The sequence below is a fragment of the Haemaphysalis longicornis genome, unplaced genomic scaffold (assembly GCF_048455015.1).
Source record: "Haemaphysalis longicornis isolate Haplotype H1 unplaced genomic scaffold, Haemaphysalis longicornis Haplotype H1 scaffold_1, whole genome shotgun sequence".
Lineage (NCBI taxonomy): Eukaryota > Metazoa > Arthropoda > Arachnida > Ixodida > Ixodidae > Haemaphysalis > Haemaphysalis longicornis.
Window position 1 is genome coordinate 224,633,751 of NW_027526203.1, and position 15,157 is coordinate 224,648,907.

Consider the following 15,157-nt stretch of genomic DNA (forward strand, 5'->3'; position numbering starts at 1 on the left):
TCAGCAGCCGACCATAATGCGCAGGGAAGCTAACTGCTGGCGAATATTTCTTTCAGGGGCATGACAGCCCGCACCCGACCATCTCGATGGTCTCACCAGCGACGCTGCGGTACGCAGAAAACAGCGAGCGCGGCAGGCAGTCGTCAATGTATAGATATTTAGGTGTCACACCATCTCACGTCCCAAAACTTCGTGGGTCCCTTTTAATACACGAGAAGTATTTAATTTCACATAATGCAAATTTTTTTAACCGAAGGCATGTTTTTGTGTTACACGTAGAATGAACTACTTTTGTTTATCCCTCCACCCGTCGTTGCACGTAAGTAGATTTTATAACATAATAGGTGAATAGAAATGGCTACCTGTATAGCTTCTGTTTCTTACTGTTCATCCAAATTTTTATATTCAAGTCATACTCAAGGGGTTAAACATTGCAACTGGACCACGAGGCGAAGATTAGTTAAATGTTTAAAGAAACACGGAAGTGAATTTGTGAAAATTCTGTTTGTATTTGCATGGAATAGACAGGCTCAAATAATCACACTTTTCGTCGTTTATTCCGCCAAAATAGGTGTGAAAGAAGGAGGAGGATACCTTAGAAGAAAAAAATACCGTGCGAGGTATGTGACGGCCGCAACCACTACAGCAGTGGCACAAAACGACGCGAACTCTTTTCGCGATATGATTGGACGATATCCAAGCTTTGAAATTCATGCATGCACACTAGCATCTATGTCAACGTTATGTTTTTATAAAAAAAAGGAGTACTGTTAGCAAAAAGCATAAATATGTCGGTACGTCATTCTCGCGGTTTATTTTTGGTCAGTTGTTCGAAACAGTTTCGGTTTCGGTTCCGTTCAATATGTCCGTCTTCCAACGTTATTTCTAATCGCGCACTACCGATGCTTTACGAATCACCGTGACCCGCTATTTTAATGTGGTAGGCTGCAGAAACGGACCTGATAAACCTCCCATCACCTAGCGAACAAGTACCGTACCATGCAGTGACGAAGACGAACCGAGGCATACGCAGTGGGTGAACGTTCTCCGTGACATCGAAGACGCTCAACTGGGAGGCGTTTATCCCGCACGTTAGGAGCTCTTCTGTCGCTTCTCCGTAGTGCCCACCGGGACGTAAAAGGCACGTTGACACAATGCGGACAGTTCTCCGTTTCGGAGAAAAAAAAAGAAAAAAAAATTCACCATCTTCCTGTAGGGGAACCCTGAGTAGTATGCGAAGCAGCCATGGGGTCGACTCAAGTCGACTGCGTTTAGGTTGTCCGCAGACATCATGCTCACCTCGTCTATGATCACGCATTTCACGTTGCGGAAGGCCACGCGGAAGCTGTTCAACTCGCTGGCGCTCAGGCCTCCGTCCTTGTTGGGGCCAGTGATCTTCCGAGAGAGCTTGAAAGCCGCGTGCACCGTGGTTCCTCCCACTGCCACAGCCGCCTTTCCGGTGCTCGCGCAGATGACGGACGCGTTGTAGGCGGTGTTGTTGCCCGTGTTGCTGTACCGGTTGTAGAGGTCCATGGCAAGCCGGAGGACGAACGTCTTGCCGCAACCGGCCGGTCCGGTGTAGAAGACCCGTAACGGAGGTGCTGACGGCGTCGTCTGCCGGTGGATGATCTCGCGCAGTAGCTGATGTTGTTCCGCGTTTGTCATCCTCATCAAGTTGTAGTATTCGTCTTGGCTCGGGATGAGGTCGGCGTCTTCGTGTTCCGGGTGGACGATCACGGCAGGAGGAGGTGCTGCTCCTTCTTTTTCTTGTTCTTCTTGTTGTGCCCTCTTGTCCGCGGCACTGACACTGGTGTTGACGCTGCCGTTGCATGTGGCGTTACCGGCGGCGTTGCCCGTGGCACTCATCGCGGCGTTGCGGGAGGAGGTTCCCCTACGGGAAGATGACGACGGTGGTTGAACGCGAAGCTATCTCGTGACGGATTCTTTGGTTGGCCAATCCCTAGGGGCATCCTGCCACAATCATCATCAGCGGTGCCTGGCCAGGCATGCGCAGTGGGGGTGTGGACGCCGCACAACGGCGCCCACACAACGGGGAGGGAACAGGCGCCACCATAAGCTGCTTCGCATCTAAAACACCACCCGCGATTCAAGCCCGCAGAGTGAGATGCTACTACAGGGTAGTACTCCTTACACTTAAATACCTTTTGAACCACAACGCAGGACGCAATATCCGGATGGCGGCATCGTACTAGCTCATGTTGTCTTGTGTTGTCATATGTTGCTTTTTGTGAGTACGTCAAAGTCCGGCAATAAACAAAAAAAAGACTTAGCTATGCGAACACGGACGGCTTCTCAGAATAAACATGTATACCACCCTGAAAAAATAAAAGCTACACTAAAGCATATACGCAGATGACCTCACATTTCACATAACCGGCGGGAGTGGTGGGGAAATACAAGACACCTTACAGGAGGCAATTAAGATAATAGAGAACTACGTCGAACAAAGGGGTCTCAAGCAATCGACTGAAAAATCAGGATTATTACTATATCAAGTAAACAAGGCTATAAGCAAAGACATCCCATAAATCTCCACCAATCGAACTCCAGGCAATAGGCGGGCTCATACCAAAATGCGCCGATCATCAAAGTCATCTGACTGCGGATTCAAGCGAATGGTTATAACACGGAAGCCATTGGAACTCTGAGAAAAAAAGCGTACTTCAAACGACTAAAGTGCTTTCCACTACTGTCTCAAGTAGATGCCAAAGAATCAAGGAAGCCAATCTAATCAGAATGATTCAGGCCTTCGTTCCTAGTAAGGTGGTCTACGTACCACCATTCTTCTCACTCATAACAGAAGAAAGAACAAACATCAATATGTTTCGAAAAGTATACAAACAAGCCTTAGGCATACCCATTACAACACCAAACAACAAAGTCGAGATATTAAGGCTGCACAATACACTCTACGAGCTAATCAAACATCAACGAATAACCCAGTTCGAGCGACTTACGAAAAACCAGGCGGGAAGATACGTTCTGAGATCCCTAAACATTGGTTATGACTCGCAACACGAAAATAAAGCTGATATTCCCCTTGAAGCACGAGAACATATGCACACTCCTCCTTTACCCAGGAACATAATACCCAGTGCACAACCAAGGGCGCAGGCAAGGAGGAGCCAAAGCCATCTACAAATGCTTTGAAAAGACCAAGGGCGCGATTTACGTCGACGCTGCTGACTACTGGGACCGCACCTCCATGATAATAACGACAGTTGACCAGCACGGCCACCTGATGACTTCAGGCTCAGTTCACGCAAGGAAACCTGAGACTGGGGAAGAAGCTACCATTGCCCTGGCGCTAGCATCAACCCAAGCAGGATATATAATCAGTGACTCCAAGACGGCAGTCAGAAACTTCTCGAGAGGACGCATATCAACTGAAGCACTGAAAATCAAGAAGAGACATAGCGGAACAAGGCCCAGACGTGTACATATAATATAGGCACCAGCTAACACAGCCTTATCTGGCAATGAGGACGCTCACAACCTAGCTCGATCGAGGACTAACCGGCCGAGCATGCGTAAGAAGCACCACAGAGCGACCTTCGCCCAGGAGAACCGACAGTGAACTCACACGGTTACTTACAGAGAGATAGTAGATCATTATCGATTGGGGAGGCTCTAATACCCGGAGGCACAGAAAACATTAGACAAAAAGCAATCAGTTGCATGGAGATCACTACAGAGAGGTATGTATCCCACCCGGTACTATACAGTAACTAGGATCCACAACACAACGACCGACGTAAAAACTCCACAGGAAGGGCTGACCTGAAACGCATGCTCTGGGCCTGCCCTGCTGTAACTACCACATACCAAGCAAAGCAAATGATAACTACACCGGGGCAGTGGGAGATGGCGCTGCTCAGCTGCGACGCCGAGTCTCAGCCGCGGGCCCTCCGGATGGCCGAGGCCACGACCACGGAGCAGGTGCTCCTGGCCGATGGCTGAAGAGGGCGGGAAGGGACTTCCCGGCTTACGCACACCACACTCCATTATGGAGGAACAATAAAGTTATGTCTTTCTCTCCCTCTACGCTGAGGCTCACCACGTGATTTCATACATTGCCGTTCACTTGTTTTTACAGCACACCGAGCTGCTACGATGAACATTTCTTAAATAACACTTGTGCCCTAAGCATTAGCCTAGCCCCCACAAAAATCTCATCGACAGCGACTGTGTATCTTCGGGGCAGGAAAGGCTATCGCATATGTGCGGTCGTGCTGGAGACCGGTATGATAGTTCACCCTTCGAAAAAGTGCTTCTCGTACCTTGGTTTTCCGCTTTACCATAAAAGCTGCGGCTATTTTCAATTCCTCATTGCCTAAATCAACTTCGCTGACTCTTCTCCTACCTTTAATGGGCCTTAGATTTTTTACAAGCGTACCGGTCGCATAGACATGAGCAGCTTACAACCCCACTGAAGCGAAGTCAGCAAACGTTGTAAGCCAATATACATTTAGCAAATGCGCTATAGTGGGGAGTTATTTTGACCTCATCAACTTTACTTTGCTTAATACATCCTGCAAACTCACCAAATAAAGCCAGGGCCTGCCGGCGGCCAGGCTACTGATTTTTTTAGCTGGTCGGCGCACTCCGTTTAGTCCTAAAGAGTTCGCGTCATAGGCAACGTCATTGGAAATCGGTAAGGAGAATGCAGAAAAATGCCGGAAGCTCACACTAACGCATAACACTTGAAGGTAGCAAAGCTGTACGCAACCTTCACGACCATCAAGACCGTTTAAGTCCACGATTGCAGCAGATTTGCTTCTTCTTTGGCGAACAATGGAGTTCATTATTTTTTGGAAAATTGTGACCAATATCCCTAGGTGGGTATCCTCGACTTGACAAACGTGCGGCGGGGACGCTGGGCGGTCGTTACGAGGCACGCACACACGAGCGCTCGGCATTTTCTAGGTATTTTTTTTACTGCCGGGCGGGTGCCGCAACCTTGGCCAGTCTCCCTAAGTGGTATGCTTGGCTTGATGAACGTGCGCTCGCGGCACGCGGCGAACGCTGGAGTTCTTTTTTTTTTGCCAATATTGGCCAACCTCCCTAAGTGGGTATGCTTAGCTTGACGAACATGCGCTCGAGGCACGCGTGCTCGAACGCTCGGCTTTTTCTTGGTATGTTTAACCGCGGACACCATTCACAAACTATTTTCTCAACAGCTTCGCTGTTAAATAGAACGGCAATTTTGAATTGATTTTTCTACTAAATATATTTACGCAAGTGGACCCAGAGTGGTCGAAACGGGACCTAGGTACTCCACTGAAACCTGCACAAGTAATCTCACTATGTTTACAAATAACTTCAGGGTCCCTTTGAGAAACGTGCACATGCGGGACAAAAGTCACAAAACGGAAGAGGCTCTGGCGACGTCAGCAGCCGTTAGACAAAGCAGGAGTGCATATCCTCTGCCCCTACGAAACCCCTTCAACCTGGAATAGTTTGTACAGTTTGTACAAACCAGCTACTGTTCCCCGCGACGCCGCTGCCACCGTCAGCGTATGCCCCGACAACCTACGCAGGCAGGCGCGTCATACAGACACACGGGATACGCGGCGCGGTGAGTGAGGGTATTGGCTCCCTTCTCCACGGGAATACTGATTGGCGTGCTGCCCGACTCCGCTTCCAGTAACAACCAGATTACCGCACTTTCAGAGGCTGCAATCGCGTACTGTACGTTGCGCCTATAAGAGGGGCCAGACACAGCAGGTACATAGCGCATGGTGCCGGACACAGTGACAGTCGACAATTGGCTCCTGCACATTCCGGTATTTTCTTGCACTGTACCACTGTCGCGTGTAGACCAAGAACGAATCAAGTTGATGCAAGATAATTTCAAGACATTCCGTGATTACCAATATACTGCTTCAACGTGATGGTGCCATTGGTCTTTGCGCCATCACAGGAGCAAATTTAAGCTAATACATTTGATGTCCCACACCAAATCTTGGCTCAGTTTGTTACTGCCGAAGCTGAAGTTTGTATTTACGAAAGAGCTCGTTATATTGACAATTTTTCCTTTGGGGTCCTTGGCTATGGGAAACTTTAAGATGCGATGATCTTAGATTGGGTCGGGATGCTATTTTAGGAATTCCGGTGTGAGGATAAAGTGCAATGAGCCAGAAAAAAAGCTGAAAGGTCTTTCGAAACAGGGCCTGTGGGTAAGTCTAAGCGGATTTAAGCGAGTAATAGGCTAAAGGGGTACTTAAAAATATTTTTAGAGACAGCCAGCTTAGCATTACCAGGTGACGTGAAGAAAAGGTGAGGGAGAGTTAAATTTAAGTAATAGCTAAATCATGGTCTTACCTAGCTCCAAACCGGGTCGTTGTAGAAGTGTTCTTGTTCGATAGGCAACACAGCGGAGCGAAGCCAGCTGTCTCAGCTTTTATTTTTTTCGTAATGGTGGGGAGGGACACCGAACACCTATCTTATTTTTAAACTCGTCTAGGACGACGCCACAGACAGCAAAAACAAAGCTTTATTTTAACAGTCGCACTACTTCAAGAATAGATCGACCTTCAGCACTGCGCCGTGTTCCAAATGGCCTAAAATACCGTCGCGGCAGACAAAACATTTCCTTTGAAATCGATTGCCTGTCATACAAGTTAAACCCAAAATAGAGCAAAACAAAAACATTCGCGCATAAAAATCTCTACACGCACTTCGCTTCCCCCTTGCTATATGTTTTGTATCGTTTTGCGCCGTTTTATTTTTTCCATTCAGTGCAAACTGAGGCGGAAAGTAGCGAATTCAGGGTGTACATATTGAAGCAACTACGGAAGGACTTCTTGTTCATACAGTCCGGTGTAACTGCTGAAGAAAAGACGCTGATTATAACATTGTGAGGAAGCCGACGGTTGGTAAACTGCCCCTTTGAAGAATTCCCTGTGTGGCGGTTCACCATGGCGCCCCATAATGACCCAATCTCTCCTTCCAACGGAGAACAGCTGACCAATGACTAAGCCAGACGCACGACTTTGCCTAATACTGGTGCCATTTTTCCTTTTGAAGGTGTTGAGTCATCGCCGAACCAAAATTCGAAGGCATTTTATGTTATCCCTAAAGCGACTTGAGGGTGTCAGCCTGCGTGGCGATTGATTAAAGACAGACACATGATTTACTTTGTTGCACGTTCTTTTTCAAGCGAAGCATAAAATAACTGAATTGAACGTCCGATGTGTGTATGCTAAACCCCATACAGCAAAGCCAACCTTAAGATGCTCTGATGATGCTGATAACCCGAATTGCCGTTCGCAGGTCTATGGGTAGGCCACGGGTGATTGCTTCGGCCGAACAGCAGGCGGTTATGCGGAGACGCGCTCGTAAGCGAATGAAGAAAGACATAAATGTTTATTTATCTTAAAGGGAAAGGAGTAAGAGTGGAAGCGGTCAGCCCCCCAAAACCAGGAGGCTGCGAGCCTGCGCTGATTCCAGTGTCCGGTCGACCAGAGCTTGTTGTTATTCCGGAGCCGAGCTGCTCAATGCAGTGACTCACTGCTCAGGTGGCTGGTTGAGGAGAGATTTAGGATTGTCTGGGCATGAGTGCACCAAGTGGTAGGTAGTGAGAGTGGCGTTCCAAGTGCGGCACTCGTGTTGGAAGAGTAATTGAGAGATTCGGGAGAGAACCGTGTGGTTAAAGTACCGGTCTGTAGCCGGCGCCAGATATGAGACTGTTGGTTGCCGAGAATAAGCTGGGCCCGAGATAGATCCTCCTCGAGTGCAAGTAGTGGGATAGGATGGCATTATATTTAGGGTCGAGGGGTGTTAGAGAGGGGATTGGGCAGCCCGGGCCGCTCGTGGCATCTCGCCTTAAGGACGGAAATGCCTGGAAGTGCATGTCGCGGGCGGCAGCATGAGCTTCCTCGTTCCCGGCAAGGCCCGAATGGCCCGGGGTCCATACGATGGCTATTTCAAGACCTTCGGGCAAGGTCCGGAGGAGACGAAGTCACAAAGGGCGCTTGCCGGTACCCTTCCGTACTGATACAGTCTGCAGGCCTGTTGGGAGTCGGTAACAATTGTGTCTTGGGGTTGGTTCTGGTGGGTAGTTGCAGCATGTGCGATCGCGATGGCCTCAGCCGCTCTGGGTGATAGATTGCATAAGATGCTGCCGTGGCCACCTCACCCTTCGTAGTCAGGGCAACAATTGTGGTTCTTCCTGATGGGGGGCGCTGTGCAATGTCAGTGTACCGAACGTGGCGGTCTTCTGAGTATTTTCTACCCAAATGTCGAACACTAGCTTCTATGCGGCCCTTGTTGAAGGTCGGGTGCATGTGGTGGTGTATGGGGGCTACCCGGATCTTGCACCGCGGGCTTTCGCTATGAGTTGGATTACTTTGCTGCCTTCGGGTGTTAGGGACAGGCGGTTGAGTTGCGCCGTGTTTGGGCTTCCAGAAGTTCTGAGAGGGTGTTATGTATCCCGAGTTATAACAGTTTCTCGTTGCTGGTGTATACGCAGGGAGTCCCAGTGGCGCTTTGTAGGTCTTGCGTACGAGGGCATCAACTTGGCTTGCTCTTGATACTTGAGGGCAAGGAACGGCATGCTGTACACGAGCCTGCTGAGGAGAAGCGCTTGTACGACGCGACACGTGTCCTGTTCTTTCATTCCAAAATGTTTGTTGCTAATGCGGCGAATGAGGTGGGTGAGTTGGGCTATGGTTGCTTGGAGTTGAAGTAAGATGGCCGCGCCGGACCCATCGTGGTGGAATGGGACCCTAATATTCTTAGTCTTGACTTGGGGTATGGGTTGACCGGAGATAGTTACATGTGGGTCAGGCGTTGGGGGAGGTGGGCGACCGTGGGTGCGGGACTTTAAGACAAGAAGGGCTGATTTGGAGTGTTCACAGGTCAGCCCTCTGGACTGAAGGTAGGAGATCGTGGAATCGACTGCTTTCTGTCGGGCGTGTTGTTGGTGACCGCTCGAGCCTTCTGTGATCGATAGGGTTATATCATCAGCATGAAATGCATGCTGAAGGTGCAGCATGGACTCCAAGAGTGAAGGGAGAGGGAAGAGTGGTATATTGAATAAGACTAAAAAATTGAAAAGTTAGGAAAGATTTTGAAAAAGGAAGAGAAATTAAGAAAAATTAAAATTAATAGTCAAGTTTTATAAGGGGCAACAAATAAATGTCTAAATTAAATTTAAATTTAAAGTAAATACTTGCGTTACGTAAACAAAAGCGACATTAAACATAGATGTACTTAAAGGTGTGTTGGATGAAGCTCAGCCTCAGTTGTCATTGTGCATTGCGTTTTTACCATCAGACTTCGCGTGCCTATATTTCTGAGAATAGACTTCGCATAGACGTCACACTCTCGTTTCTACATGCATGTAATAATGATTAGTTTTAATAAAGCAATAACCTAGCAGTAAGCGCCACGTCGTAATGGCAGTTTCGTAATCAAGCTTACAGTTGGTAGTAGTGGCAATGCGAATTGACGTGCGAGGGAAACTGAAATGTAAGCCTTAAAGGGGCCATGAAGACAAAATGCCACCTTGTTCAATTACAAGAACTAGCCCTTGGTAACTCAAACAGCTCCATTACAGCAACGAGAGACGTTTTTTAAGCAAAAAAGAACCCAAGAATATTAATAAATGTTCGAATTTCGTGCTAGAGTGACATATTTTGAGCAGGAGTAAATTAATATGGGCCAGCACTAAAAATACGGTTGTCCAGATGTTAACGGTACTTTAGCATTCAAGTGATACGAGCGAACAGAACTACAAGTCCCACTACAATCGCCCAGTCATGCATCTGGGCGGTGACATTGGGGGGGGCCCACAAACTTCTGTGACGTCATGGGGAGAAAGTGGCTGGGTGGTTGCCACTGCTTCTTATGTTTTTTTTAATGCCTGTATTATTTGTTTGAAGCTTGCTTGTTTGAATATTGTTTGAATCTTAGTTGACTCTTATATGTCCTGAATAAATTATTCAGCGACATTATTTCACTTAAATGTCTCTTAATTAACATGAATTCTTCCTAATTTGCTTTGTCTTCCTGATTCACTTTGGTCCATCTTAAGTTACTTTAATTGCTCTTACTTTCCGTTGCTCCATCTTCACTAACTTTGGTTCTTCTTAATTCTCTGTAATTCACTTTGATTTCTCCTAATTCCCTTTGGTACCTGTTATTCACATTTATTCCTCTTGATTCGCTTTATCTTCCGCCCTAGTTCACTTTGCCGCATAATCCACTACTTTGATTCCTCTAAAGTCACTTTCATACATCTTAATTTGCTTAACCATCTACTCATGCCCAGTCATGCTTTGGTGTGATCTAACTGCACCCCCTACCCCCCCCCCCCCCCCCGCAACACTTGTTTCAACTTTTTTTTTGGAAATCCTAAATGCTTTCAGAATGTAGCCAACCAAAACATTGAGTACTTAGATTACGGGGTCGCAAAGTACCTCAGCCAAAAATTACTGCTCGATGCCCATCATATAGCTAAGAAACTTGCTCAAAAGATTTTTCTCTCTTTCGCGGTCTTCGCGCTCTTCGACCACCGGAATGACGTCATCACAGCGTTGTCGCGGCTATTGGCCGGCTTTCCTCCAGTTTCAGCAATGAACGCATTCGATAACCACTTCAAAAAGAAAGCCACAAAAGCAAAGCAGAAACGGAACGTATCTGCTGCGACGAGCAAATCACGCAGTGACGCCTCCGTGCTTGCGACAATTGTAGCTGTCGCAGTGCTTCCTGGCGCGAAAATTTATCGAGAATGTTGCACAGTCCCTTTAATGCCCGCCATGCACCAGGCCGCGCACCGTCACCGTTTCCATTTGTCTTCAGCGAACTGTCAGAACAGCAAATAAGGCGTCATACAGATTTAACCAACTGCTTTTGTATTATGCGTGTTCGGTAACCCATTCGTGCAACATGGCATTTTCCGTGCAACATGGCATTCGTGCAACATTACACGTTTTCAAGCGAAGCTTTGTATGCCTTACTGCTGGCGACCATCCCGCCACAAAAACGCACTGCATGATGATGATGATAAGCAAAGGAACATCAAGCGCCTCAATAAAAAATTACACCATCTTCCCGTGGGGAACCCTGATGAGGATGCGAAGGATCGTGGCGGTTGCGTGTGGTTCCATTGTGTTGCCGTTATGTTGAGTGATCTGGTTTTTGCTAGCGCCAGAGGGAATTCCGCGTCCGGGTCCACACCGGTGGCAAAGGCACGCAAGTGCTGTTGTGTTACGGTGAGTAGGCGTTGGTTCTCGAGGCGCCGAAACTCGTCCATCATGTTCTTGTCGATGTTGTCTCTGTGGTAGAATCGGTAGTCTCCGTCATCTTTGGTGAGGTAAAGGTTGTTGACATTGGTGCACCGGCTGAGAGCAATGTACACGCCCTCCTCTTCGCAGCTATGTCTTCTCGTTCTCCTTATTCTTCGGCGGTTCCCCAACGGGAAGATGACGACGGTGGTTGAACGCGAACCTATCTCGTGATGGATTCTTTGGTTGGCCAATCCCTAGGGGCATACTGCCACAATCAGCATCAGAGGCGCTGCGGACGGGGCTGGTTGAGCTGCAAGGCGCGTGGCGCTTCCCGCCACAGCTTTCCCACGGGAAATTCAGCATCCCCCTCTAAAGTTTTCAGTTCGTCGTTTCCGTTGACGTTCAGCTTCGCGTGCCTTCGTTGTATCAGTAGCTTCTTGACGTAGTTTGAATGAGTCAAGGACATAAGGCGCGTTCGTAGCACTTGCTCCTGTCCCGGATTTTAAAAGTTACATCGTGTTTTCGCAGTTTTTGTTTGGGGATCAACCTGGGAGAGGATGAGTCGTACAAATCTCTTTCGACGTGTACGGGAAGGGGGGTTAGGTTTAACGCATCTCTTTTTACGTCAGTTGGCAAACCGCTTTCTGTTTTGGAGGGATGCAAAGGATCCCTTTTTGCGCACCGTTTGCCAAGTGAGATTAGGCAGGGTTTTGCCTGAGTTGTCCATTACAACATTGTGTATGCCAGGTGGTATCCCTGACTATCTAAAAGAAGTTGTGGACTCGTTACGTTTTCTATGCGCACGGTTTTCGTTACAGTATTTCAGCGCAGTGACTAGGAAGAGACTGTATAACGATCTCTGTGACACTGTTTTTCCCGTTCCTATGTACAGAATTGCTCACTCGGCTGGCACGGGTCGAGATATGTTAAAACGGGTTAAAAGAATGCCAGTTGCACCGGGATGTAAAACATTCTTCTTTCAACTACACACCGGGACACTCCTTGTGAAAACATGGATGCAAGAAAAAGGCCTTTTTATGCCATGGGGTGAACAGTGTTGGTTATGCAACAAACCGGAAACCATTGAACATGTTTTCATTGACTGTTGGGACGGGGTCTTCTTCTGTGATGTGCTGCAACGTACGCTGAAAAAAGATCTGCCAATCGATGCCCATGGTATTCGGTATTTGTCCGTTGAACCTGATGATGATGGCGTCCCTCTAGATCTAGTAATGTTACTAGGACTGCACAGTATATGGAGATGCCGAATGGCAGTCCGCCACTCGAACATTGATGCGCGGCCAGTAAATGAATATTTCCGAGAGGCCATATTCTCTTTTCTTGAAGTTCAAAAGGCACGCGAATGTGTTCCAGACTGGTTGTCACAAATGGAGGAGTTAACAAAAATGAAAATATTTTAGTAGTCAGCACTGTACCCTAGAGTGGAACAGTGATTTTATGTCTTAGTGTAATGGGTTTGTTTTGTTGTTGTGTATTATGTTTGTAACAGCGGTGCTTGTCTGGAAATAAAGAAAAAAAAAGTATTTGTAGCGTAGTGGGTAGAGCACCGCGTACCTCCCGTTGCGGCCAGAGAGTCGTGGGATCGAAACCGGGCGCCGGTAACTATTTCTTTTTTATATAGTGCAGTATCGCGGAGCTGTGGGTGTAAGGAGGAGAGTTGAGCATGCGCAGTGAGCGTGTGGACGGCGCCGCCATCAACGACGGAGGACCAGGCGAGCCTAAGAAATGCTCTGCATTTAAAAAAAACTGCTTCCGTGGTCGAAATCGAACCTGGGTGTCAAGCGCTACGAAGCGGACGTCTCTCAGGTTCTGACATTCGGACTGGATCGCAGTAGTTTGGATTCTGGACTTTGACATTTGAATCAGGTTTCATGGGAGAAAGCTTCGCGCATTAACCATCTTCATCTTAATAAATGGGCTTTGTTTTTTATTCATATCATTTCACGGTCCCAGCTTCGTATCTTTTTCGGAACACTTCAAGCTAACAAACAGTGAAGCGCGCCCAGTTGGTTTATACTTGTAAATTGAGGACAACAGCAAGAACGCGATAGGCAAGTGAAACGCTAAATGAGTGCTATCGAGCTCCCAAGTACGCACAAACTGTCCTGGCTTAGTTGCTGCAGGTAACTTATGAACAGTGAAGCTGTTTAAGCTTGAGCTTGGCCGGTGGCGTAAGCAAAACAAACTACCAAGAATAAACACGCACGTGGTGCCTCCTGGCAAGGAGGGAGAACGCGGAAGCAGCGCGCGTCAGCAAAGAGCGGAGGGCACGCGGTAGCCTCCCAGTCTAGACTCCCAGCAGGGCTCAACTCTAGTCGGACCCAGCTCCCGGCATCGTCGAGAGCTAGCCTCGCAGCGGGCCTCAACTCCACTCGGGGAACGCGCGGCTTAAAAAAAGGTCGACTCGCGCAAGAACAGAGATATCGGGGTTCAGCCCGCGAGCGGCCATGCGCTTTCTCTGCCAATGAGCAAACGTTAACAGAACCGTATATCACGCGCATACAAGACGTCTTCTCTCTGTAGGATAAGGTAGACCCACAGATGTCAGAGGGTGACAAAGTGGCGAACGTGTTGAAATGTATGGCGATAACGCTTTCAATCTCCACATTTGCGAGGACTGTACGAGTGTACACTCAATAATTAAGGCGTACCACCACTTCCAGCAGGCAAAAAGTCATTCCATCGCACCACAGTGCGCCCGACTCCCGAACACAGCTGCAGTTTCTTCATGAGAGAACCTTTCACCGTTTCTATCCCTTGCCGCGACAACTGATGTAGGTCCTCTGCCAACTGCACGCAACGGTAAGGTTATACGACGGCAGATGGAAGCCATGGTTGCGGCTCTTCCCCAGCATCCAGCTGACAGCGGTATACCTATGCTGCGCCTCATCCAGGCCGTCGTGCGCCAAGAAATTGGGAGTATCGGTTTCCCATCCACCTGCTTTGGAAATCGGCAGAACGTGCACTCAAATTTCTTCCCCGCTGGGCCTCGACATACTGACCCCAGCCTTCCGCGTGCTCGAACTAGAGACCTCGCTGAATGGCGCCCTGCCAACGATGCACCTATTTATCTGAATTGTCGTCGAGTCAACCATGTTGCCCCCGTTACTGCCGATCCCGCTTGTTTTCGTCATGACCACCCCCCCTCCCCCCCCCCTCACAGACATACACGCACACGCACACGCACACGCACGCACGCACGCACGCACGCGCGCATGCCGGTTCATTGCAATACGCTCACCCTCACATTCACACGTACCGATACAGCCGTACACCAATCCCACAGTGCTGCCAGTCCCGTTCGCCCCAACCTCGCCGTCCCCAGTCGCCGAACCCGTATGGACGTTCCTTCTCTGAAAGTGAGAAATTCAGCTCCTGTAGGAGACGCTGTATTGTCCACCTGTGGCCAAAATCATCTTTCCCCTTTACCGGCTGGGCATAGTTCATTGGCAGTTCACGTAGACGGCGTACCTGTCACCTCCTTCATCGGCACTAGCACACGAATTTCTATTATGAGTGCTAGCTGCACTTCGTCGTCGTCTGCGGAAGGTACTGACCCCAGACCATCCTTGCGCGGTGCGTAACGCTGGCGCAGGGATGCCATAAGTTGCTGGAGTGTCTCCAGCTCGCATAACTATCGCTGACCAACAAACTATTCGTGTCACTCTGTTGGGCCAATTCCCATACGACCTTATTCTTTGTCTTCATTTCCTATCCACACAACCTGCCCTGATTGGCTCCTCGGGAGGACTGTACCCCCCCCCCCCCCCACCCCCGAGTTACATTGTTCTCACACCTCTATCGAGGAATATGACCAGAAGCCGCAATATCCGTTGACCACAATCGATTGCCGTCGCACGCTGTTACCTATGTACCATTGA

At 48.6% G+C, this 15,157-nt stretch overlaps 1 protein-coding gene across 8 annotated transcripts in view; it reads right to left on the reverse strand.

Annotated features, from left to right (window-relative positions):
* The window catches only part of LOC144142313 (pancreatic lipase-related protein 2-like), a 93,973-nt gene that overhangs the window by 64,856 nt on the left and 13,960 nt on the right, over positions 1-15,157 (reverse strand). For 4 of the 8 annotated variants that reach the window (XM_077673726.1, XM_077673735.1, XM_077673763.1 and 1 more), the window contains exons 1-2: positions 6,346-6,427; positions 1,300-1,891 (exon numbers count right to left, since the gene is read on the reverse strand). The exons of 1 other annotated variant lie outside the window; for it this stretch is intronic. In XM_077673726.1, coding sequence (XP_077529852.1) covers positions 1,300-1,866 — 567 coding nt within the window. In that variant the 5' untranslated portion in view covers positions 1,867-1,891; positions 6,346-6,427. Of the gene's footprint in view, positions 1-1,299; positions 1,892-6,345; positions 6,473-15,157 lie in introns of those variants that run through there. 3 more of the 8 variants (XM_077673744.1, XM_077673777.1, XM_077673751.1) reach the window with 2 other exon arrangements.